At 42.3% G+C, this 26,405-nt stretch overlaps 4 protein-coding genes and 1 pseudogene across 6 annotated transcripts; 3 read left to right on the top strand and 2 right to left on the bottom strand.

Annotated features, from left to right (window-relative positions):
* Positions 1-1,233: 1,233 nt before the first annotated feature.
* On the bottom strand, positions 1,234-10,366 carry LOC129592265 (uncharacterized). Its single transcript, XM_055488256.1, has 15 exons — positions 10,208-10,366; positions 9,660-10,017; positions 9,195-9,319; positions 8,809-8,983; positions 8,555-8,690; positions 7,940-8,038; positions 7,480-7,807; positions 6,686-7,423; positions 4,079-4,424; positions 3,539-3,663; positions 3,244-3,418; positions 2,992-3,127; positions 2,702-2,800; positions 1,916-2,243; positions 1,234-1,851 (listed from the first exon to the last, which is right to left on the bottom strand). Exons 1-15 carry the CDS (start codon positions 10,275-10,277, stop codon positions 1,475-1,477), a joined length of 3,615 nt encoding a protein of 1,204 aa, XP_055344231.1. The 5' UTR covers positions 10,278-10,366; the 3' UTR covers positions 1,234-1,474.
* A 1,427-nt stretch (positions 10,367-11,793) lies between these two features.
* Positions 11,794-14,665, top strand: LOC129592244 (integumentary mucin C.1-like). The gene is made up of 3 exons (XM_055488225.1): positions 11,794-12,170; positions 13,361-14,230; positions 14,307-14,665. The coding sequence occupies exons 1-3, from the start codon at positions 12,101-12,103 to the stop codon at positions 14,330-14,332; spliced, it is 966 nt and encodes a 321-aa protein (XP_055344200.1). The 5' UTR covers positions 11,794-12,100; the 3' UTR covers positions 14,333-14,665.
* LOC129592243 (uncharacterized) lies at positions 14,382-18,051 on the bottom strand. 2 transcript variants are annotated; one of them, XM_055488223.1, is made up of 13 exons: positions 17,852-18,051; positions 17,614-17,757; positions 17,355-17,533; positions 17,158-17,262; positions 16,914-17,040; positions 16,672-16,838; positions 16,477-16,596; positions 16,190-16,355; positions 15,936-16,111; positions 15,626-15,784; positions 15,226-15,325; positions 14,973-15,151; positions 14,382-14,899 (listed from the first exon to the last, which is right to left on the bottom strand). In XM_055488223.1, the coding sequence occupies exons 1-13, from the start codon at positions 17,931-17,933 to the stop codon at positions 14,726-14,728; spliced, it is 1,878 nt and encodes a 625-aa protein (XP_055344198.1). In that variant the 5' UTR covers positions 17,934-18,051; the 3' UTR covers positions 14,382-14,725. The 2 variants fall into 2 exon arrangements, with proteins under 2 accessions (XP_055344198.1, XP_055344199.1); XM_055488224.1 differs by having other exon boundaries at positions 14,424-14,899; positions 14,973-15,133.
* A 1,689-nt stretch (positions 18,052-19,740) lies between these two features.
* LOC129592245 (uncharacterized) lies at positions 19,741-23,029 on the top strand. 2 transcript variants are annotated; one of them, XM_055488227.1, is made up of 4 exons: positions 19,741-19,886; positions 19,981-20,215; positions 21,961-22,053; positions 22,488-23,029. In XM_055488227.1, exons 2-4 carry the CDS (start codon positions 19,997-19,999, stop codon positions 22,539-22,541), a joined length of 366 nt encoding a protein of 121 aa, XP_055344202.1. In that variant the 5' UTR covers positions 19,741-19,886; positions 19,981-19,996; the 3' UTR covers positions 22,542-23,029. The 2 variants fall into 2 exon arrangements, with proteins under 2 accessions (XP_055344202.1, XP_055344203.1); XM_055488228.1 differs by having other exon boundaries at positions 19,773-19,913.
* A 260-nt stretch (positions 23,030-23,289) lies between these two features.
* On the top strand, positions 23,290-26,025 carry LOC129592264 (mitochondrial 2-oxoglutarate/malate carrier protein-like; annotated as a pseudogene).
* The last annotated feature ends 380 nt before the right edge of the window (positions 26,026-26,405 follow it).

Here is a 26,405-nt window from a genome sequence, read left to right as displayed (position 1 = left end):
TCCTTGGAGGATTTATTCAAAAGCGGTGAATTTGGCAAAGCGGATCTTTACCATCCAGTTTAAACAACTGTCATGCGGATCCGTTTCCTTTCAGCACATAACGGATTAATTACTATGCACACAGCGAATACTCTGTTAACGAGCCAACATGTGGGGCATCGGAAATGAAAGCAAACCGCGTATCCAGTTGGACCACATTTACAACGACTACAAAATCGCCGACTCTCCATCAGCTGGAGTAAACCATGCCTCAACAATTTTTACTTCTAAGATATTCGAATGGATTGCGGCGAAACCGCTGCGCTACTTACGTCTTCATCGAGAAGCCAAGTGGTTTCCTGTTCTACTTCTACTACAGCGGAACAATAACGGCTAATTCGAAATTTCTAATTACATACCTAGTGTGCATCCATCATTGTTTTCATATCTGTCTTTGTCTTCACAGGCGTTTACCACTGTCATCATGTTTCATAATTACAGGCTTCCGATACAGCTAACGCAGATCTCTTCCCGTCAACTGCACCAGCAGGCCACTATTCGCACGAAACCTTTGACTCAGAAAAAAGATTGCTTGAGCACGTACAATTTGTGACCTACTTTGTCGGTTTTCAAGATTTCAAGTGCAACAAACTATGTACATACACAAATACAAGCGTGCGAATTATTAACGAAATCCGTTTTTATCAGAAGCACTGTATAGCGTCTGTAGAGACGAATTATTTAAAAAACTGCCACCTCGCGCAATTTGGCCATGGTCTATTTTCTGAGTTTTGCATTGCATGTGTCGAGTTAGAAATCAAAAATTTAATAATAAGCTATGAAATCACAAGCCTCTTTCAAACAACTCCTTTCACATTGACAGAAAAGTTGCTTCGGTGGATTAACCGTTAAAGTAAAGAAGAAGTAAAAGGTAAAAAGTGCTGCAATCTTGAGACAATTACCGTACTCCCCATAGTGGCTATATGCCACGGGTCAGAAAATTTTCACCGGAAGCAAAAATAAAGTAAAAGTTTCCGATGGATAATTAACAGTAAAACGATTGATTTCTGGCTATAGATACCTACATGTATATATATAGATGCTCAATCTGGCAGAATAAAGAAAAATAAACTGCGGAGCTTGACCGCGTGCACGACTTTTTAGGACTGCTACTGTACAACAATGATTGTAGTACGATCAGCCATTAACAATTAAGAATTAAGATCAAAACCGTTTTCCGATAACTGTCTGCCGCATACACAAGGACGCATAACTTCCTTCTGACTAATGAACGCTGGATCTAGGTGCGTCATTATGTGTCCCAACAGCATCAGTAGACTTTCCCTTAACTCGGAAGCCGAAGGCCTTTCGTTACTGGCGACAACCAGACACCGACTGATCACACTACATAATTCCGGTGGCAGCGTTTGACTGACGAACGGAATATAGCCGTTCATAATCCTCATGATGATGACCTGGGTTTCAGTATTCTTCTCTACGACAAATGTCTCCGGTTCTTCGCGCCTCGAGCCGGCTTTATGAAACATTCGCGTATAAATTCCACATGAGTGATCGAATAGATCGTGCATGAAACAACCGACACTCCAAATATCGGCTTTCCGGCTGGGAACCTGCAGCTCGCCATGACAATCCCAGTGCACGCGTTCTGGTGACATGTATTTCGCGGTTCCCAAAATATTGGTCCGATGGGTGGCGCTAATGGTGTTATGCGGCATCGCCGTGCATCAGTTGTCGTTCGTGTAAGAATTCCACACCCGTAACAATCTGCAGTCCGCATCGCAGCACGGTTCCTCGGTTCGATGAGCGTATGATTGATTTTTATTCTGGATAGCAGCTGCTCCAAATCGCGACCTGTTACACAGCCAAATTGTAACAAGACTGTCCTATGAAAATTATACAAACTGCCACAACCTACCACTGCAGTAATCCATTAGAATCTCTACGAAAGACCCGGTTTCCGTTCCGCTAATCGAAATTTTGTGGTACGCTACCAAATGTTCAGAGTTGAAGTCAAGCAACATCTTCCATTTGTCTCTAAATTTCCTGAATTCTTCGGTGGGGATGTTCACGTCATCCGTATTGTGGATATGCAGAACTTTGACGGCTGCTTCCTCGTCGCCAGTATAGGTTCCACGGTGCGTGATGCGTGCCTTGTACACAGTACCAAACGATCCGCCGCCAATCTTTTCGCTCAATGAGTACTGGTACAGACAGTCACTGCCCAGTGATTCATAAACGTTTATCTGTAAGACATTTAATATTTATCTGTAGCTGTTTGCTAAATTTGAATTCTTAACGTCAGTGTACTGAGTTTACCGTAGCCGCTGGATGAAACGGCACCGCTTTTAGATCCGGGCCATCATCCGGCCACTGCCTGTCCCCTGCCCGGCATCGCACACTTTACGTAGAATACCGAGTAGCGTGTGCGTCGTTTTCCGTACACCAGACGCTGAACTTGAAGTGCCATTTCATCCAGCGGCTACAGCACTAAAATCGCGCACCACTTGTTTGTTTGCTGTGGGAGCTTTCAGGTTGCTCTGATAGCAGTTGCCTAGTCGTAGGTAGTACCGCAATTCTCACAATTGTCAGACACACATTTTTAGACACACACCCAGCCTCATTTGATCGTCTTAAGACTTTCGATTAAAAATGAGTTGACAGCTGCAAAAAAAGAATCAATCGTTGTACTTTTATTACGTACGGCATTGCCGGTTAAATTCCCCATGGTACGCGGATGTAACGGTCCATGGTCAAGTGAGTGATAGTTCATGGCGCGTTCGAGGGCGGGTGCCAGTGGTTCCTGCAAATTAAGTTTCACCAATCAGCCGATGCAGAGTGAAAGATACGTGTTTGGACGCTCTTAATGGAGCCGTTGGTGTTCAAAGTGCACAGGTTTTACTGTACTCATAACGCCGCCCGCGTAAAGATACTTCGTAGTGATGAACTTATCAAAATTATATAGCTTTGAATTTTTCAAGAACTCAGTCGCACCTCGTCAGGCTGCAGCCTGAACATGCGAGCTTTCCTCCAACCGCATACCGCCAGGGTAATGCCCAATGCCAGCGCTACACTACAGCCAAAAGATATAATAATTGTCTCTTCCGGTTTAAGAGCTGGAGCGTCGGTCCTGCAAATCAACGATATTTTAGATATTAATATTAGAAAACACTATAAAACTGTGCATAGTAATTTATTATGCAGTACACAAGTAAGTGTACGAGAAAACCGTGGAAAACACCGTACGGTGAATCGTGCGGGAACGTATCCGGATTGTCAATATATCGGCCAACGGTTGGGGTTATACGCAACGACAGTAGCGTATAGTTTGGCGAGATCAGATGTCCCAGGGAAATGGCACAGCGCAACAGCTGATGCGCTGCTAGGATCGCTTCGTAAGTCAAGGGTGCGACGCTGGTACCTGAAATGCAATACCTCAAATTGTTCTTACTGCTCTGTAATTACCAAAAGAATTTTAAATTACTGAAATTTGACATTGGAGCATTTGCTGAAACGTGTACAACTGAAGCAATGAGAGTACCGGCTGGTGGAAAGGTTCCAAGGAAGGCGACGCCAAACCCCTGGTCATTGAACGGTTTGTAGTAAGCGCCTCCGACGAACCATCCTCTGCCCTCGAATATTGAACCGTTTATTCCAATTAGAAAACTAAAAAAAATGATATAAATTTCGATAAACACAGTATCAGGTTTAAGCCAAATATCATACGTGGAAACCAGACCCCGGGCTAGCATCAAGATCAACTGCGACTGGCCTGGGATTCTGATACACTCATTCTGACTCTGAGCGACAAGACTCTGAATCTAATTAAACTGCAAATGTGAGCCTGAGCGCTAAGACTTTGAGTTTAAGTACGGTACGTTGAGCATTCACACTTTTTAGGATTCAGATTTAAACTTAACTACACTTTAAGCACTCAGACTTTTAGGATTCAGACTTAAACTTTAAGCATTCAGAGTCAGACTTAGAGTTTCAGCTTTCGCCGCACCGACTTTACTAATGCCACACGGTTTGCAAAAAACAGTTTGGTAAATAATTTATGCTCCCGTTGCTGTATGCTTACTGGTAGGAGATGTCGGCGAGTTTATTAGTGGATGCCGGCGCGAAGCCCATATGATCGTTCTGTATGGTTTTGACGATAAACTTGCAGGATTCAACATCGGCACAGGTCCCATGCAGCGAGGTGCCGGTGTACGTCTGCGTGTACACCATGTTTGGCAGCGGAAATTTCAGGTATACCTTGGTTTCCGTTTCGTTGCTATATATCGGATCCCTGGCGTTCCACTCAGCACGCGTAACAATCGCTGGGCATGATGCGTTGGACGGCACCGTTCCATTATTCGCTCCTGTCATAGCTAGCGTAGCATATGGAATGACCGAAACATTACCGACAGTTTTGTTGGGCCAACCTAACAATAAAGGAAATTAATAAAAAAGACAAAATAATGACAATGCATTTCAGTACTTTCTTAAATAAATAATTAACGTATAGCAAAATTAAGACTTGATAAATGAAATAATTATAGCGTTAAAACGCTTAATTGGTTGATCATAAAAATGCCGAAATATTTATAATGAACTGCATTACATGGCGGATGGCATCGCTATGGCAGATGTATGCGAGAGATAAAACACCTTTTGCAGAGTAGCCGCTATAAGCAAAAGCGAACGTCAATGAAATAATTCTTATGCAATTAGCCAGCATGGCTGCATGCGGAACCACAAAAGTAGTAAAACCAGAACAAGAGCTTAGAGTACATGTAAACTTATCACAGCATATTAGGTGACTGCTAAATTTACCCTTGACTGTCGTGACAATTCTGCGAAAACGGAAATTAAGTAAACCTTATCATGTTTGCTAATGAAACAAGGAGGAAAAAGACCGGCTGCTAGTACGTTGTATAACCATCAGACATGAGACACCGGATGCTAACTGGGGAGCGGTCATTTATAATTTTGTTGCCATCTGTTAACGGTTTTGAGTGAGTCATACGTAGTGCCTTCGTGTTGGCTGTTTCCAGTTAGGCTGTAAAAAAGCCAGCCTGCGACTTCTGGACCGGCAGCAAAATGTGAATGATTATGCCGGACCAAGACAGAGCAAAGCTTATCTGAAATGTAAACATTCAGCTGACCTCCAATCTTTCTGATGCACGTCTTTTTTATTTGTGCCGGACTGGAAGGGAGAATATGAATAATAAAGTATGGATGTGCCTTGAAATATAGAGTGCGGGCGTGTTTTTATTGTTACGTTTTATCTCATCAATGTAAAATACTCGTACATCCACTACTAAACTGATCTGACATCTGTGTGAGTGTGTGAGCTTTCTGCCGCAGGATGGTGAAACAATTACGTAGCATACATATATGTACCTTCCTCTAGCTTCCTGCTTACATGATTTTACACCGAACTAGAAACTGCTGCATAACTCATTCAAGTATACAGTTAAAATTTATGTGGTTGTGTGACGTTTCACTTCGGGTAGGTTGTGGTCAGTGAGACATTGCCCGCAGCCCAGTCAAGTAACGGTTCCATAATATGACAGCAGCTCTTGACGGTTCACGGTTTTCACCAAAATTAGAGTTCAAATCTCTCTCCAAATCCTGTGATAAAATGTTTTCGTTTTTATCACACATTTTTAAAGTATGTTTGTCTGTACAAGTACTTATATTGTTTTGCAGCTAATTTAACCTACCACGCACTATAAAATTTTTTCCATTCGACAAGCAGAAAGATTCTCGGCTGCAGAAACTGTTTAAATGTTATACAACTGGTCTTTTTAAGCATTCTTCTAATTATAATTTATACATAATATGGTAGTGCAGTCCGAAATATTTTATAATATTTATTTTTTAAATTACCATACCTAAAATTGTTAAATGTTTTATCTTTACCGCACTGGAAAGCACCAAATCTTTAGCGAAATAACCATTGCTTGGTCTTCGTGCTTATAATGACCTTAAAAAAAAATAAAATTATACGATCACGCTTCCAGTGCACCGCAAATCACACATTCCGTGCACCGCAAACCACAACGGTTACCAAGCCGCCGATTTGCCATTAAGTTCGTTGGTGATTGTCGTCGTCTCGCCATTAGGTTTGCTTGCGGTACCATCGAGCTGATTGAGAAAGCAACCGTAAAGTCAAGCGGTTCTTGGTCCTGAATAAGCCTGAGAATAGCGGCTTGTACTGAATTTCCAGTGTTAACATATTTCCGCTTAGTTTTCGAACCTGCTTTATTGGCGTCCGATGCTTCGATTCATCATTCCTTTAAACAATACATGATATCGGGAAATGCGTTCAGATGATGTTGTTTTAAAAGAGGTGTACCTTTTATTTGTACCCTTTTACTTATCGATAAAATACGAACTGCAATCTGTGTTAACGTTTGTCAGTTACTTATTGTCTTGGCTCCAACAGTTTTGCGCCACATGCCACAAATTCTGGAAGAGGGAGCAAGAGCAGCAAAATTTTTAAAAAATTAAAATTGACTTCACAATGCCAAATCCATGCAACGAGAACCCATACAGTTACTTTAATACAGATGCAAATGGAGAATAACAAAAGGACAAAAATTGCATTTTGATAGGACTGTGGCGCCGGGTTGAGTGCTTAAACTTTTTAAGTGCTGCATTAAGCAACCCAGCTTCATTACCTAAACCCGTTAATGACTAGTTCCATATTCGGATTGGTATAACTGCTTTCCACATACGCAGTGCCGTATAACGTCCTTTTGGGTGACAAAAGCTGGATCGCGATGAGTTGTTATATGACCCAGCAGTGCCAGAAGACTGTTCTGCAGTTCCGCGGCAGAAGGCCTCTCGTTACTGGCCACAATCAAGCAGCGACTGATCACACTGGACAATTCCGGTGGCAGCATTTTGCTGACGAACGGAACATACCCGTTCATAATCCTCATAATGATGACCTGGGCTTCCGTGTTCTTCTCCACTAGGAATGTCTCGGATTCTTCCGGCCGTGAGCCGGCTTTGTGAAACATTCGCATGAAAATTCCGCAGGAATAATCAAACAAATCATGCATAATACAACCAACACTCCAGATATCCGCTTTGCGGCTGGGAATCTGCAGCTCGTCATGACAATCCCAGTGCACGCGCTCGGGTGACATGTATTTCGCTGTCCCCAGAATATTAGTCCGATGAGTGGCGCTAATGGTATTATGCGACATATGCACAAGACAGTCCAGATCGCCGATAATTACCGCATAATGCCGGTCTGTATGGTACCTGACGAAGATGTTGCCAGGTTTCAAGTCGCCGTGCATCAGTTGTCGCTGGTGTAAGTAATCCACGCCATTAACAATCTGCAGTGCGTAACACAGTGCGGTTGCTCGATCTAACAGTGTATGACTGGATTTTATTCTGGATAACAACTGCTCCATATCGCGACCTGTAATAGTACAAAATTGCACTACAACATTATCATCTAAGTTTACAAAAATGTACCATTGCAGTAATCCATTAGAATCTCCACGAAAGATCCGGTCTCTGTTTGACTAATGGTAATTTTGTGGTACGCTACCAGATTTTCACAGTTGAATTCGATCAGCATCTTCCATTTGTCCTTGAATTTTCCGAACTGTCCGGTGGGATTTTCCATTTCATCTAAATTCTGAATGTGTAGAACTTTCACTGCCGCTTCCTCTTGGCCACTATAGGTTCCACGGTGCGTAATCCGTGCCTTGTACACGGTACCAAATGATCCGCCTCCAATCTTTTCGCTTAGTGAGTATCGGTACAGACAGTCGCTGCCAAGGGTTTCATAAGCGTCCACCTGCAAGAGCATCTGTTAGTGTTCTGTTAGTGTCTCATTCAATCGTGGTACAATCCTTAGCGTAAAATTGTCCACTACGCACTGCCCAGGATCACGCAAGCGGCACTTAACGACGCTTCTTTAAATACGTACGCTTCCGTCGGTCGAAGTCCCCAAAGATCGGGGATGTATAGGTCCGTGATCAAGCGACTGATATTCTGGAGTGTCGCCTGTAGTGGGCACCAGTGGCTCCTGGAAAGAAGTTGAAAGATTTTTAGGGTACAACTACCGTTGCGCTACATGGTTTACACCCAGACAGTACGGTAAGTGGCACCACGGTTCACGGAACACTGCAGAGCTTGCCCACCGGTCGGTGCAGGCTGCCACAGGCACAGCTTCCAATGCGTCTAATTTGCACCACGTGCGTTACGCGAAACAATAACATTCAACTATTCGAGCCACATTCCCCATACTTAGTATTCGCGACACATTCGCTATATGATATCATACATCACCGGTACATCAAAAGTAGCGGGATCGCCAGAAGAAAACGCGGAAGAACGAAACAGGCGCAACTACGAGGAACTAACTGATCGTTATTTTTCCCATCCTCTGGCCTTGGAGACTATGGGAATTATTGCAAAAGTGGCTTCCGCTACTTTTCCCGGAAAAAGGTAGGCAGCACCGATAAAGTAGCGTGGAATGGTGAATAGTTGTGAACAAACTGGCTACCCTTTCATATGATTTTCTAACTGTACTAAAACGTACTTCATCAGGGAGCAGTGTGGAAATCCGGGCTTTCCTCCAGCTGGAGATCGCTAGAGCGATACCAAAAGCCAAAGCGATACTACAGCCAATGGATATAGCAGCAACTTCGGCTGGCTTAAGTGCTGGAGCGTCCGTCCTGTAAAGCGGCATATGTAACGGTAGTACAACACAACAACCGCAGACGGATACGATATTTGCATTAGTCTAATTCTAAGGCTAGTTGAAAGTGTGGATAGGGAGTGTGCGACTCGTACGGTGAATCATGCGGGAAACTATCTGGGTTGTCAATGTATTGACCAACTGTTGGGCTTAACCGCAACGACACTAGCGTGTAGTTTGGTGAGATCAGATATGCCTGGGAAATGGCGCAGCGCAACAACTGGTGCGCTGATAGGATCGCTTCGTAAGTTAAGGGTGCGACGCTGGTACCTACAAGGTAACACTTTTGTACTTACACAACTAGAAATCAAAAAAATTTCGACGAGGCCAATGAAACAGAGAATCACGTTTTAATTTACAGTAATCAGGAAAATGTTTAAAAAGTGATTGGTTAAGTTGGTTTAGCTCTACAAGCATAATCTACATGTAATGATATCGGACAATTTAATAGCATTCGACGGGTAAAGCAGCGATCACGCACCAGTTAACGGAAAGGTTCCAAGAAAGGCGACGCCGAATCCCTGGTCGTTGTACTGTTTATAGTAGGCGGCTCTGACGAGCCATCCTCGGCCCTCGAATATCGAACCGTCTACTCCAATTAGGAAGCTAAAAGGAAGAAAGATTCTTCAAGATACTAATGCTTACGAAGCTACAATAATGATGTTTACAATGATGTAGTAATACGTACAATTTACATTAAAAAGTTTGAACTGTAAAAGTTAAATTGTAATTAACTGAACTGTTTAAAGTTAAATTATAATACTTTGCAATACGAACACGAAAGCAGTATACTAATACGGCGAACACTTAGCAGTGGCATCGCCTGACATGGAGACAATAAGGACGTTTAACAATTGTTTCTGTTAGACAACAGCGATTCTACCAGTACAACTTGCCGCAGGAAGAGATTTTGAGTAATCGACACTTTCTTTGTTGTGGTACTTACTGGTAGCCAATATCGGCGAATTTATCCGTGGATGTGCCGAAGCCCATATGATCATTCTGTATGGCTTTGACGATTAACTTGCAGGATTCCCGATCGGTACAAGTCCCGTGTGCCGTGGTACCGGTGTAGGTTTGCGTGTACACCATATTGTGCAGTGGGAGTTTGAGAAAGACTTTACTCTCCGTTTCGTTATTATACACCGGATCCCTGGCGTTCCACTCGGCACGCGAAACAATTTCTGGACATGATGCATTAATCGGTGCGGTTCCATTACCGACATCCGCGGTAATTAACGCGGGATGTTGAACAACGGAAACGTTACCAAATATTCGTTCTTCGCCAATTCTGATGGGCCATTCTAAATGGGACAGTGTCTGAGCTAATGTGCAAATGTACTGTATAAGCTGCTACTGGTAGAAATTCAGTATTAATTAAATAATATTATGCCACATTAAACTGACATATCCATATTTATGAAAAATACGCCAAATCTGCTGTAATTAACGACACAAGTCGATTGGTAACTGCAATTGCAAATATACCAGTACCTTTTGCGAAGTAGGCGCTATATGCAAAACTGAACATCAGCAAAATAATCCTTATACGGTTGTACAGCATATCTGCGGAAACTAACACAATCGCTACGATTGCGAGTGCCTAGCAGTGGGTGGAAATGACAACCCATGCAAATCTATACGAACAGTGTGCACTTGATTATCGTGCAATTTCCGAGAAAATTACGAGTAATTGCAAGCTTATCGCACTCGCTAATGAATAAAGCAAGGAAAAACCCGACTACGTTGTACTACCGTCAAACGAGACACGACACCGGATGTCGAATTAGGAGCGGTCCTTTGCTACCATCTGTTAACGGGGTATATAGTGTGAGTCATACGTATTGCCTTCGTGTTCGCTGCCAACTTGCGGCTTCTGGGCCGGTGACGAAATTTGAAGGACTGCGATAAACAGATAAAGTCAAAACGTGTCTAAATGAAAACGTACAATGTTAACTGATAAGACACTTAATTTGAGCCGGGTTCAGGGATCCTGCGCTGCCCCTGTGAATAGCTTGTTGAAAACACTTTACATTCCACAAACAGCTGCTGCACAAACAATGCTCATCTGCAAAGTGTGAGTCATTAAAAAATACGTTGTGGGACGCGTAACGTCGGGATGGTCGTCGTCAGACGGACTTTGGCCAGTCAACTATTGATTACCCAGATTATTACTGCGAATGAGCCCGAAACGAATTCCCGCACACCCGCTACACGGGCATTCGGGGCTGTCATGCTGAGCGGTACAGCGCACCGGATGTGCCTGCTACAGCCCGTTCTCAAACAACCGACATCCTGAAAACGCATAACTTCAATACCGTCCCGCCATTTGAAAGCGGATGCAAATTAATCTAGAATTTACAAGTATGTCTGAGCCGTTGGGAGAATAATACATATGTAAAAAACATGATTATCTGGTGAATTTATTCTTATTTCTGGAAACAGGCAAATTCACAAAACTGTTTCAGTTACTCATGCAGTCGAAACTGTTGATTAATACAAAACAGAAGCAAGAAAAAATTGGCGTAGCTTTTTTAATATTTTTACAAATACCGAGTTACAATATAAAATGTAATAAAAGTGCGTTTGTAAACGTAAACAAAAGCATGCAAACATTTTGATTACACGGGAACAAGGACCACAGAAATCGGAGAAAAAATTTGAATAATTTGTCGATATGTACAGATCGATAAACTTTTGATTTAGTACATGCAGTGTACATGCAGTGTACATTTAGTACATGCATCTTCCGGCATCGGATTAGTTCCTGTATGTCATAACTGTGCACCGGCAAAATTACGACAAAGATTACCGGCAAAATTACGGCTCGTATCAGAACCGTCGAACGCACACGAATCCACCACTTGAGAAATTGAGCGCAATCGGCCTAATTGCCAGCGTTTTCAATAGGCAATTAACGCCGACTGTTCATCGGGGTACATATGTACTCATCGGAATGACACCGTCGATTATGAATATAACCGCTGCAACAGCCGCCCCAACGGACGCACTGGACCGTCCCTCGTACACAATGCCACCGCCGATCGTTGTTACACTTTACAATGTAGCCGGTCCGCGATTGCTTGTCGTCGTAGCGCTGATTGTCTTCAATCAATGTCATCCGTGCATTCTTCAAATTGTAATGAGAAAACATTGCTGATTGAACGGATTTTAGCAGATTAATGAGATTGTTTAACGAGAAGAAGACGGTTGTTTTTTATATGCCTTGTTTATTCAGCCGCGACGGATGCGTTAAAGGTTTTTTATAGATTTTGATGCGGTTGTCGTTAATGTATTCTGGCGTATATATTAGCGAGTTCAAGGTCGTATTATCATAAACCGCTGGTCACTGCCGTCTTCTGGTTGTCTATAATCACATCGGGGAAAATGTATGGATTTGTGGCTTTCATTGTCTTATTTTGTGGATGCCGGTTCAGGGAAATCTCCGCGCTTTCTGGTGAGTGGTACCTGTTCAATTATTTTCTGCTTTCCGTTCCAATCAACAAAAGCGTATTTTCCCATTGTTGCTTTTGGCACACTCCCATAATCTTCTAACGTAGAATCGCGCCCACACACAGTTTATGAAGTAACAATATAAATTAATTTTTTTTTAAATTCTTTAAAGCAGTGCAATATTTCTGCACTCGCTTTTCCGGCTTTTTCATTACTGATGCCTTATTACCTGTTACAGGTTTATCGGAATAACCTCTAGTTTAATTTGCTGTGTTTTTCGGAATTGAACGAAAATCGAGCCTGGTTGCCCCTTACTTGTTTGTATGAATCTTTTGAATTTTTTTTAGAAATTTAAATCAGTTGCCGGTGTGTCTTATCAGTATGATGCGACTGTTTTGAAAAAAAATACGTTTTAGTATGCATTACACAGAAAGAAGGTCAAAAGATATAGGAATGTTTTCTACCAATTGTTGCGGTATTTAGAGAATAAATGGCACCTAATAACATTTTCATGGAAATAATAGAAAAGCGTGAAAATGTGAACGCTTTCGAAATCTTAAGATAAATCAAAGCTGTCTATGACGCGTACGTCTAATTACACGCGATAAGCTGACGGACATAATAGCTATTTTAACAACATTGTTTATGAACCCGGCAATTGTAACGATGTACGCGTGCTTTGACTTGCCTTCATCAACCGTAGGCACTTATTACTGTAATTCTGCCTTCTACGCATGTATCGTTTTTTTCTGAAAGCGAAAGCAGAACCGTAGAAGTTAAATATACGTAGTATTTTCTTCAACGTGTGCTATATACTGCAAAACTGGATGAAAGGAAAAACGCGTTATATCGCTGAAGGCTTTAAATTCGGTTTCGTTTTTCTAACTTAAAAATAAAAATTTAATTATTATAAAAATAAATTAATTTGTTTATAATTAAAACATAAATTTTAATCGTGTACAGTACTTGCGCTTTTTAGTAATATGTTTAATTCTTTGATAATTTTTCAGAAGCTATACCAAAATTTTATTCTTAAAAAAATAAAAATTGACACGCACTGATGAGTTCTTGCATGGTCACTTCAGACAACGCACGATGTTAAGAAGAATCATTCATTTCACTTTTATGAGCCTAAAAGACGGAGGCAGCCAACCGATTCATGTCAAGCTCACACATGCGTCTCATCTGTTGCAGTCGATGACTACTTATTCGCCGGTGACAACTTCTTTGCGCGCTCCGACTTTCCCCGCATGATGCGGCATCCGCGTCCGTTCCGCTTCATCACCACCCTGGAGCAGGCCAATGAAATCCCCAACCCGCGATTCCGTCCCATCGGATCGCCGTTCTCGGCGTTCAAGGATCTACCGCCGGTGATGCTGGAGACGACAACTACGCCCCGACCGACCACCACAACGTCCGCATTCCCGCCGGTGGGATTCCCCATCGGGTTCAACAAGTTGAATAAACCGTTTAAGAAGATCAAGGCGCCGTTCAATTCCATGAAAGGGCTCCCGCCAAGTTTCTTCGACCTGCTGGTTGCGCAGACGACGACAACTACCACGACAACGACGACACCAACGACAACGACTTCCACAACCACGCCCACAACGACAACTACCTCGACGACAACCACGACGTCCACAACCACGCCTACTACGACTACAACAACGACAACCACAACTCCGACGACAACCACTTCCACAACGACGCCAACAACTACAACAACGACCACGCCCACTACTACCACCACGACGACGACACCAACAACTACCACGACAACGACCACCACAACAACGACACCGACAACTACCACAACGACAACTACGACCACACCTACCACTACATCCTCCACCACAACGCCAACCGCCCGGACCGAAGGGAATAAGGTCGCCACAGCGAGGTCGTGTTCACCGGATGTCTTAGCGGCCAACTGGCACGGTATCGTGCCAGTGGGACAATGCGTGACCCTGGAGGAAATCGATGCCGTTTGTCAAACGCTTTTCTCCAGCATGTTCGAAGCCGCCGCGTCCAGCGGCTGTCCGGCAACGAGCTGGTGTTGTTACCGTAAGTAATTCACGACACCCAGTTTCATTCACATGTGAATACTTTAACGGAAGATATAATTTTCGAAATTTTCTAGGCGCTCCTGTGAACGCTGTGCAGTGAAAATCTCTGCTGTGGAAACAGCAGTGAGCTATTAATTATTGTGATACCGGTGCCAAATGACGGATGATACTGGGAAGATCGCAGGAGAAAGAAAATTGTTTGGTGCTTATGCGGGAGTTTGTTGCTTAAAATTTTAATGTCCACATTCGGCTTTTATTGCAAATGCTGGCTAATCCACATATTATTATGAAAAACGTTATGATTTGCTTTATGCACAGTTTTATGTTGTATCAATCACAACCTTCATGTAACTTACTAACTATTACGAAGTTTTGAAAACAGGATTTTCACAGACTAAATTCTCACCATAGCTTAGCCATCTGCTGGCAGTTGTGCAGTGTTAAGTATGTTAAAACGCCACCGAGCGGCGGTCTCGAGGATGCATACATCCATTTATTTAACACGTAAAATTGTCCCACTGGCTTTACAAAAGAAGGTCGCGCACGAATATAATGTTATGCCTTCCGGTGAGAAGATATACGAATCAATGTCCAGCTGTCCACCGGTGTCCACACGGTGTGCTTTGACGACGACGTTCCCGTTCATCTCCATATAGTGCCAAATCACCTGCAAAACGAGCAGGTTTTCGACATGCTGATGCAGGTTATATGGTTTAAACAACAGTTCTTGTCCAACTCACAGTGACATTAGTCGATTTTTGATCGTAGTCACTGATACGAAAGGGTCGGTTAAAGGTGAAGATCTGCGTCTGCACGGTGCTCTGGTTGCGACTGGTCACGCGACGAAAGACATTGTCGCCAATCTGTGAGATCTCTACTTGTGTGTCATTCGACGCGGAATCTGAAAGCAGGATAGAACCTAAGCAAGTAATACAAATCGTAAGGAAATATAGGCAGCCAGGTAGTCGACAGTTGCGGCTATATGTGACTTACCGTTCGAATACCGAAATCTCCCCATAACGAGCGGTGACACAACCCGGCGAAACCGACCAATTGCTCGTGAAATGCTGTACTCGTCGGCGAGATAAAACATCTATAACCATTTCGTAGTTAATAGCCGCACACACACTCTCTTGGTTAAAGTTCAGTTTGATATTTTTGATATTCGATCGGTTTAACTTACGAGCGTTATATTTTGTACTTGGCTGTTTTAAAAAACAACAGTTTACAGTAGCTTACTCAATTAACGCAACACCGAGCAGAAGCAAAAATATATTTCGATGTTTTTCGTAGCAGGAAGGTTTTATACAGAGTGTTTTATATAAAAAATCGGATCTGGTTTTAATGCAAAAACTTCAGGGTATATGATTCGTTCAGAATTTATTCAACCTACCACGCGCAGGCCCAAAAGTGGATCAGTGGATACCGGAACCAGTTGCAGTGACATATGCCGACTGGGTGCCGTCTGATTGGTGCTAGAATTCGAAGTATTGCTTCCATAAAAATTTAGATCAAGGATGCGATCGCCACTTGGCACGCTTCTGGCGGTTACCTAATAAACCAGGAAAGTATCAAAGTTTTCCCCGTGTGGACCTTAAATAGTTCGATAATAGCAATACCTAGGTAATACATGGTACTGCATGCCAATTGTAATATAATAAACTGTTAACATCTTGCAGACATGCACAGATTATTGCACTCACAGTGGCGTTGGCATAGCTGCTATTAGTAACATCCAGTGGTGTCGCCCTCCCAAGTTGAAACTGGATATTGTACATTCCCCCTTTGCACGAACCATCCTGATAAACGTAATTCCGGCTGATGCTATCTTGGAAGATCTTGACTCTTCTATTGACGGGAACGTCGTCGCACGATGTGTCTAGATGAAGGCGTTGGAAGCGTCAGGCAAGCTGCAAGCATCGCATGGTGCAAAACACAACAAAATAAAAAAAAATACCGTTTGTAGTATTTACGAGTACTACTGGTGAGGGTTTCCAGTCGAAGTAGCTTAACGATGGGGATTTGCTTGCGCCGTTATTAGCTTCTTCGTACGTTCCAAAATAAAACCACGGTACCGAGCGCTTGTAGATCAGATGAACCTCGTCGTTTTCCGATCCTATTGTCTGTTAACAATTTTGTGAATAGAATGTCATCATAAATACGAATCAGGTCAGCAGCGCAAAAAGAGAAATTCAACATCAGAAATAAATTCAAATTAAACCCAGCGCCGTCATGCGTATTCACCTGGATTAAATCATCCGGGCTGAAGACGAAGTCAAAGGTCAGACTACGCTTCCCACCATCTACGCGAGGTACGTATAGCAGAGTGGATGATAAGCGCGATGTCGTCATCGTAAAGTAATGCTGTTCAAAGTGCTTGGTCAGATATGTGCTTAAAATGTAGCAGCTTTTCCATTTAACGGAAAATCCGTAATGTACCTGGCCGTTCAAAAATAGTGTGTAGTTGGGATATAACACCAGCTCCATATCCTGATACGGCACCGGTGATGCTATTTGTCGGATGGAAAATTCATTCTCCTTATGAAATGATCCCTGGATCAGAGAAAGAGAAGCGTTCAGTGTCCATTTATCCGTAATATTGATCGCTGCAGAAAGAAGAACAAAAACTGCTAACGCGAATCTGAACGCATTTAATTCCCACTAGGTACTTTAATTGTTACCTTGAAATAACGCGTTAGCTTTTTCCAGGGTCTTCGCATCTGTGCGATCCATATCGAGTTGGAATGTTCCAAACATGTAAGGGTAGATGCTGCGTTTATACAAAATGTCCGCACGTCCGTTAAAACTCTAAATCAAATCGAAGAACACGTGGGCCGTTTTATAAATCAAATTTGCTGTTATGCTAGCATATGCATTTTAACGAAATAACTGTGACGACAAAAGCTTTTGTTATTACCGACGTACCACAAGAACTCCTTGCTCGTGAGATGCGAAGGTCATGATTAACTCTGATTTGGCTTCTTTGCGTATTACAACCGATATCACTCCGTTCATTAGAATAAACATGACCTAGAATATTAGAAAAAACGAGGCATTTATTTTTTATGCAGTTATTCCGGATGCGGGAGAAATGCATAAGAACAGGAACTTGTAGTACCTACGTCCAAAGTATCCTGATTAATTTTGAAAGTCCCTTTAGCATTCAAGCGGAACGGAATGCAAATGTTGAACCGATTGGTTTGAAATTCATTCTGGAACCACACGCAGTACTGGTACATTTCGCCAAGCGGGTCAAAACTGAATGCATTCCCAACAGAGAGACTCATATCCGCTGGAAGCTCTACAATGACCATGAGCACACAGATTAATTTGTGTTGAAGGCGAAGGCGCGTAAGCGGTACGCAAATAAGCATGTACTACCAAAAATGTTCCACAAAGCTCGAATATGGTTGGTTTTGTCCAGCTTGTTTGAAAACAGCCCAATTAGGCTGCTGGGAATTTCGTTACTCAGCTGCATCTCCTGTGCAGATGATACACGAGGACCCATCGGCAACACATTGCTCCCTAAAACGTTACTCAGGATTAACATCAAGGTTTGTTACTCGTAAGTCGTGAGTCGTGATCCAGCCATTCAGGTGTATCGGACGTTCAGACGTACCTGATATCAGGATAAGAAGAAGAGAAAAGAAGACAGCTTTGATGATCATTTCAGCCAGAGCAAATCGGGCTAAATCTATCATAGCTTGTAATCACAAAACAGAAAGACGCTCCTTATTGTAGATCGGAAAATGGCAATACAGCGTCAATGTGTTGCGATCATGGCAATTATGCTGGAAAATACCTGGTGCAGAAAGTTCGAGCAGCCGTATTATGGCTTTTGAGCAGAAAAACGTTGCGTACGACAATATCAGCAGGCATGCAGTGCCCTTAGGAAATTACCGGTTATGTCAACTAATTAGTCTCTTTTGAAATCAGTGCACATACCCAGTTGCATTTCCGCTGCCGCGTTGATAACGACTGCATTATAAACTGCTTTTCCACTAACCGGTCCGTTTTTAAGTTGAATGTTTATCGGTACAGCTAGACTGCGTACTAAGCGAACTCTTGCAAGCTCTTTTTGTCGCCAGGTTTGATACAGCAGCTCTGGAAACCGCCGTTTTCATGATCTACAGTTTTTAATGCTTAACCCAACGTGACATCACATCAGTTATAACCATCTGTCGTTTAGTTCCTGTATCCCGCAGTATCTTTATACTTCTTTTTTTGAGTCTGTCCGAATTTTCTATTCTTAAAGATAATTCAGCGAACCAGAAAGAGGTTCGAAAACCTTAGACGGTCTGAAACTTACGGAAGGCTGCCATGAGAGAAAAGCATCACTAAAACATTTAAGAAATATTAATTTGAATGAAGTAAGCTGAACGAAGTTTTTCTGTTATAGTTTTGTCGCATCCCTAATGGCATACGACAAAACAGTTATTGTCGCAAAAGCACTCTTTCGACATTTCCGAAAAACACTTTATCATAAGATATATTGGGCTTCGGGAACACACTACATCAGTTCATGTGAAAGAAATCGGGTAACAACATTACGGTGGTTAAGATTTTGCGACAAAACGATGCATAGTACATACATATCGATGTTGATGAGCGGAGCATGCATTGTAAACCGATCCTAAAAGAACTATGCCGCATTCATAAATTTCTGTGATTCATTTCTGGCTGCATCCATTCCGCAGCTCAACTTTACTTTTACTGCGTGAGTAAATAGCGAAACGAAAGCGGATCCATATATGGTTAACTACAATTTGGGATCATTTTGCTTCGCGTTTTGATGAAATGCGTTCTGACATCGATCCCCTGCAAAATTTAAGTAATCCTCTTACAGTTTTTCATTTTCCTGATCACGACATGAGGCGTATGTCCATTGTGTTAGCGTCAGATAGAAATTAAATGAAAGTGCCCTTTCAGTTTGTTCTAATGGCACCGCGTTTGATGAGATGCCTTTCTGTTTGATGGTTAAAGTTGGCGGTACCAAAATGTTTAGGGCATCTTCTGCCTGTCGGAAGGCGTACGCGATACCTGCCCTTATTACACCGATAGTTCCCTTATTTGCTAACTTTGCAAACCGGTTAACAGCTTTAGCTACATGTACAGATACTGTACGTTTGTTCCCGGCATATAGCCGGCTTTTTATAACTCCCGCTCTTTTACTTGACGTTTTAGCGTAGGTGGCAAACAGGTCTTTTTCCAGCTGACATTTCAACCGAGTCAAACAAACAAACATTCAAGTGCTCGGCATTTAAGTCCCGTGGAGAGCCGCGATGACTCACGCCGATGCTGCTATCACAGTTATATTTTAACGCCTGACTTTTCCCTTTCCGGTTCTGATCAGCAATTCAATCAGCAGTCAACCACGCGTGCAGATGTTTTCATAATTAAAGAGATTATTATTGACATTGCACTCTAAAATAGCGTTATGGCAATATTCAACACCCGGTGAATCATCGGTATTAAATTTATAGCTGCGAACTGGTTAGCGCTCATTGAAAATGCTATGCATAATAATTATTTTAAGCGGACCAATGCCGATGATTTGTTTGGCTGCGGCAGTCAGCTGCTTGAGCGCAGCTGCAACCGGCACTTGGAGACTGGAGTAAACCGAGCGGAAAGGAAACCTTTACCAGATCAATTGGGTAGTGCACAGTTTTCACAGCACCTTAGTAATCCGATCTGCTTATAGAATAACGTCTGATTTTTCTGGCTTTCCTGATTATTTACCTTTTACAGTTAATTCGGTAGAAAAATGAGCTGGGCTGCTAACCAGAGCTTTACGAGTCAGACGACCATCACGACCAGTTCATCCAGCAGTCAGCAGCGCATGCAGCAGGAGGGATCTCAGGAGAATGCATACTTCCATTACAACATTCCTGTGCAGTATAACCAGGAAATGCCGGCCATTATGCTGTCGTCCAAATCACAGGAATTCCGTGCTGATGCCAAAGTCCAGCGTTTAGCTAATGCGGTAAGCAAAGCATTTGGCTAATTAATTAATGTGCTTGTGTCTTAATTCAGTGCACTCATACAGTTGAACCCTGTTCGTACTGTTACAAAGTTTTACCGACATGCTGTGCTTGGAGTTTCTGTACATCGATGCTAATATTATCCAGATATAACGATATTATTAAATCGTTAAACCGTTTAGTTAATGTTGCTAGACTCTCTGCTTTATCCTTGCACATTATACGAAGATATCAAGGTAAAGATCTATATTACAACGGAAAACCCCGTACGATCTGGTCACAACAAACCAAAAAATTAATCGAAAAACTGCTAACGCCATTCGATTCAGCATGTCTGGAAACTGTGTCACATGCATTTTGTTTTGGTAATATCTGCTCCGGCTCCCGTGCACAGACGCCGGTGCCGGTAGGGAAGAAAGCTCAAGGTGACCTTGAAAACAATTTCAAAGTCCTGTTGCATGGAGCAAAAAATCCGTAAATTTAAACTGGTACCCTTTTTAGATCAACAAACCAAAAAGGTTTGAACTTTTACTTCTACAAAACTAGAAAAGCCAATTAGCAGTAGCACAAACGATACTGCCAGTGGATGGCTTTGTTTACATTTAAAGCGCTTAAAAACAGAACTTAAGAATAAGAACTATCGTTGAAAGCCATTTGAAGGCAGCTATAAAAGATACTGACCATAGTAATCGTTCAAACGGGCTGACCTTTCATTTCAGTCCGAGCAAAACTAAAGACAGTGATTGATAAAATTTAATGATAATCAGCATCTACAGTCCGTAAATTATTCCGTATAATACGGAATAATATTACGGTACGTACTGTACATTCTAGATCTTTATTACCACAAAAAATAAAAAGGGATTCACGAACCCAGCTTTCCCGTATAGAATCAGCAGAAACCATTTCCATATTCTGAATGCCCATATTCCAAAACCCGGCCAGACGGTTTTAGTTTCACAGAGCCAAGCTGTGACCGAACTATCGCTACCATCCAGAGCACACAGCCCGCTAGCTAACCGAGTGACCGAACTACCGCTGCTGTCCAGAGCACACAGCCCACTAGGTGAACGAGTGACCGAACTACCAGTACTATCCAGAGCACACAGCCCGCTAGCTAACCGAGTGACCGAACTACCGCTGCTGTCCAGAGCACACAGCCCGCTAGGTGAAAGAGTGACCGAACTACCACTACTATCCAGAGCACACAGCCCGCTAGCTAACCGAGTGACCGAACTACCGCTGCTGTCCAGAGCACACAGCCCACTAGGTGAACGAGTGACCGAACTACCAGTACTATCCAGAGCACACAGCCCGCTAGCTAACCTAGTGACCGAACTACCGCTGCTGTCCAGAGCACACAGCCCGCTAGGTGAAAGAGTGACCGAACTACCACTACTATCCAGAGCACACAGCCCGCTAGCTAACCGCTAGCTAGTGAAAGTGAATGCGTCTGAGTGCACAAAAGCCATAAATTCACTTTTTATTCTGTCTGCGTTTTAGCGTATTTTCGGATCATTTTATTTCGTTGAAGGAATAAGATGTTAACTAAATAGCTGATTGAAATCATTTGAATAAACCGGCCGTAGACTAGAGACCACAAGAAAAGCGGAGGCGAAGCCGAGGCTGTTTCTTGTACATATAATATTATGAAACTTGTACTCTGTTTGCACTTCTCACCGAGTCGGTGTATGTGGTGTATGTCACCTTATGAACAATAAGTTAACCGAGTTTTTCCGATCCGCAGATGCGAAGAGAAGTGGAAATGTTCCAAGGACCATTTAGGGAATACGTTGCCGAATCGTACCGATTGACACCCGATCAAACGTACCACATTAAGGTAAACGTTATTCTAAACAGGCGCAGTACACAAAGTTTGTGCTATAATTCAACATTCATTACACTCTGGTTAATCAATGAAAATATACTTTAAGTACAGTAGTTGAATACATAGATACTTACCTAAAAAAGCTTGAGGAATTTCCGTTGGTTATGGCTTAATGGGTAACGCTAACACAAAACTTATAACAAAATACTCTGTACATAAAAAAATACAATCGTTGTAATCATTATTATCATTAATTTTGTGATAACTAAAATAGGTGTTTAATATGACAGATGTGTAATTAAATAATAGGCTCTATTGTAAATGTAAGGTAAAGTTAACTATGATATATTAGTTATTGCATGATAACAGCTGTTGCAACGGCTCAGGTGTTTTCTCAATTTTTGACGCTTATGGACTCTGCATTGTAATCTGTGTCACACTTTTAGGTACGAGTTGCTCCCGGGAAAACGATCGAACTAGCCGTTTACTCATCCGAGTGATTGTCCCCCATATCTACAGAACAAGTCTGTCTGGAATACGGGCCCGCATTTTTGTCAGTCTAGCAGCAGCTTTTATACGTGTTTGTCATAAAGCAAATTAGTAGTGCATCAAACCAGCACAAAACAATAACCAACGATGTCCACGTTTTGTGTTCGGTATTGTAGAGAATGAAGATCGGTTGAAGAGCATTGTATAAAATAGAAAATTCATTGATTGATTCTTTGTTGGTCCGGTGCGCAGCTCTTGCCGCAATTTCAGCATGTCATCACTGAACTGTATCATTTCCATGACGAGACCTTTCGACAGGTACATGAGATGATGCTGATACTGTGAACAACTACATACGGAACATGGTCGTTCAGAAATATACTGAAACCTGGGAATATACTGAAAACCTATGTAAAGTGATGATATAAATACATTGAAACTGCAAGTACGCAAGTACTTACATATTGGTCCGTATCGCAATAAAAATACTACCGTACAATGCCAGTGCGCGGTACAAGAAAGAGCGAAATATGTACTGGAACTGCATGTGCAGATATGTACCGGAACATGCATGTACACATATACTTATTTGTTTTGCCATTCCGAGCTGAAAAAACAGTCAGTACCTACCTTGCGGCTTAAATTACACTGTTTCCACCGGAGTTGTGTATGATCCAGCAGTCCTACTAATCCACTGTGCATGAAAATATCAACATAGTCATAGAGTTATGGTTGCTATTAGTCGACACCGAGGATACGATGAGAACGATCCTGACATACACTTCGCATCCTCCTGGAGCACATCAATCGGAGCAGGCTTTCGTGGCATCGTCTCCGCAAATGAATGGCCACTCTAATCCAGTTCCCCCTCCTGTCAAGTTTCTGCTGGGTGGATTGTCCGGGTAAATGCGGAAAGGTTTTGAAACTATAAAGCGTGGATATTTATTTTTTTGGCAATCGCTTTCTTAATTACTGGCAAAACATTTTCGTTTGATTAAAGTTGACTTCTTGTTTTGATGCATTGTTCATAATAGTTAATCGGAGAAATTAGAAGCCATGCTGGGTTTAAATACCAGTTATGTTGTTTCAGGTGTATGGCTACTCTGGTACGTTTATGCGATCGTTGATTTCACGGTTTCGCACTCATTTATGTCGTTTCCGCTGTTCGCTTTAAGGTTGTCCATCCGTGGGACACGGTAAGAACCGAATGCGATTGAGCGGTAACTGGGAATCAGAACTGGTGACCGGAGTTGGCAGAAACTGCTGGCAAACTGGCGTTCCGCACAATTTAGAAAAAACGCGCCGAGACGAGTGGCTTTGACAAAGTCGCTTCTTTATGGTTACTAATATTTTAGTTTACTCTGAAACGGAAACACCTGGCGCGACGCCGTATGTTCTCTGCTTTAGGAGCTAACGTCGGCCTAGGTGGTGCGTTAACTACCCGAAAATCGCTGCTGATTACTGTAAGTAATACTAATAACTATTTGACGGAATTTATCTTGTTATTGCAGGGGGAGTGGTGTAGCACGGGAGCACAGGATCACAAATTTTCAAGGTTTGTGTCAACTCATTTCGCCGTTTGCCGATTACTGTTGGGCTCGGTTTCAATGAGTCTCTTTCAATTAGTAACTGGAAATATTGCTCGCGACGAAGGGGTTTCGGGATTTTATGCCGGGTAACTGCATAGTTAGTTGAAGATTTTCAACGCTTACAGGTTCGGTAATCGGTATTGTATCATGTAGCAAATTGAATGTATTTATCGCAGAACAAATTGATCATGTTGGGTATGCATGACGTTAATTTCCTTTAAAATTCGTTATCTTTTTCACTTTCTAAGTTCGTGGACATCAATGATACGTCCCACAATCCAATGAAATGCAAATAAAGCTGGTACATAATTTTCATTAGAAAGATTCATAACCTTGTGCTGGTTTTGCACAGCTTCCGCAGTCCCAGACTTCCAGTGTATAAGTTGCTGCATACGTTTAACATCAGATGGTCGGTGATATGCGACTGACGTGCCTTGGTCGCATTAATCGTGGCCTGTCTTGTTATATCAAAGCCTTTCGCCCGGTCTACTCCGACAAGCCGTCTACTCCACGATCCGAATGGGCGTATACACATACTTATATGTTGGAAATGTATTCCGTGTAAGTGGTGACGTTGGTGTATACCGCATGCGCGATGCGCCGCGCATGCGTATGAAACAAACATTGATGAAACGAATCTTGGTGGTTCGAAATTTCGTAACTGTTATATTTCGACATGAAGGCCAGAAGGACAGCCCCCTGGTGTTTTCATCAAAACAGGAATCGCTCTCACCGCAGGCATTATAGCTGCCACCATAGGAGCACCCACCGATTCAGCAATGATTCAAATTATGGCTGATCAAAGGTGACGGTCACAGTCACATTTCAGAAAGTGAATGGTCTGCAGAATAATTTGAATGCTGGTTGTAATGAGAGCTAGAATATGGTCATGGAAGAATGTCGCATATTATTCGAAGTAGGCAATGCTTCGGATTTTCAGCTTGCCACTCGCACAGCGATGTGGATACAGAAAGGTCGTTGACGCTTTAATCAGAATCGCGCGTGAAGAAGGTTTCATTAAACTGTGGGGTGTAAGTATGAATTTTTATTTCTCAAGTTTGGCTTGTCAAATATGGGCGAGATAGTGCTTGTGCATACCATTAAGCTAGTTACATATATTTGGTGTTCGTTTTAGGGATATATCCCTGCCCTTGGCAGAGCAATGGTGGCTGACCTGGCACAACTGGTTTCATATTCACAGTCTAAAGAAATCTTTATTGAATCGGGTAAGACTCGAATTAACTGGACCGAGCACATAAAGTCGAAGTCAGAACAGGAGGAATTAACAACTGCGTATTAAAGCGTTGAACTATTTTGATATAGATTCTTGTTTAGGATACTTCCAGGATGGATTCCCTTACCACTTTACAGCTAGCATGATCAGTGGTCTCGTCACTACTGCTGAACTTATGCCGGTAAATTTACCTTTGCCGGTAAATTTTTTTACCTTTTTGTCACATTCTCACGTTCTGACAAGCGCTTTCCCCTCTGTAATTCTCATTTTTATTCCTCATTTTTTCTCACTTTTCCTATGTTTCTGGTTGCATTTTTAGGTGGATGTCGCTCAGGTAAGGTTTTAGAAGCGTTAACGTTTTTGACTGTGTGCTGTGTATACCAGCATCTGTAGGTAATCATGAGTTGCAGGATTCTGAATGCAAAGACAATAAATGGAAAACCGGAATATGCTGGTGTTTTGGAAGCAACGGGACAAGTAGTGAGAAACAAAGGACTTCTAGGGCTCTGGAGAGGATTTGTCCCTTACTATATGCGAATTGGTATGAAGATCTGCTTGCATGTTTTTTAAGATGCTGCCTAATAACAACGTTGCGTTTCAGGGTCACATACCGTGTTAACTTTTATTTTCCTGAAGCAGATGGCGCGATTATTCAAATAACACATGCTGTGAAGTGATCGAGTCATAGTTGTCATACCGTATCACTGAACTGTTCATACGTTTTCCATCAAGGTTGTTGTTTTTCTATTGCGAGCCATTAAACTTGAACCTATTGCTACGACATGGCGCTGCCATTTTTTTATTATTGTTACGTACACTACATATTTATATTAAATCATGTACATCATGTACAGTACATACACTACAGTACAGTACATCATGTACAGTACAGTACAGTACATGGATGTGTCGTAAAGAAAGGTACTTGCTCGTAATAAAGGAACATGAAATGGAAGATGAAATGGAAGATGAAAGATGAAATGGAACATGAAATTGGAACATGAAATGGAAGATATGATGCGTGGTGGCTGGGATACAATCAGGACGCCAAC

The sequence above is a fragment of the Paramacrobiotus metropolitanus genome, unplaced genomic scaffold (assembly GCF_019649055.1).
Source record: "Paramacrobiotus metropolitanus isolate TYO unplaced genomic scaffold, Prichtersi_v1.0 Parri_scaffold0000051, whole genome shotgun sequence".
NCBI classification, from domain to species: Eukaryota; Metazoa; Tardigrada; class Eutardigrada; order Parachela; family Macrobiotidae; genus Paramacrobiotus; species Paramacrobiotus metropolitanus.
Note: the sequence above shows the minus strand (reverse complement) of the source record. Positions and strands in the feature narration are given on the sequence as shown.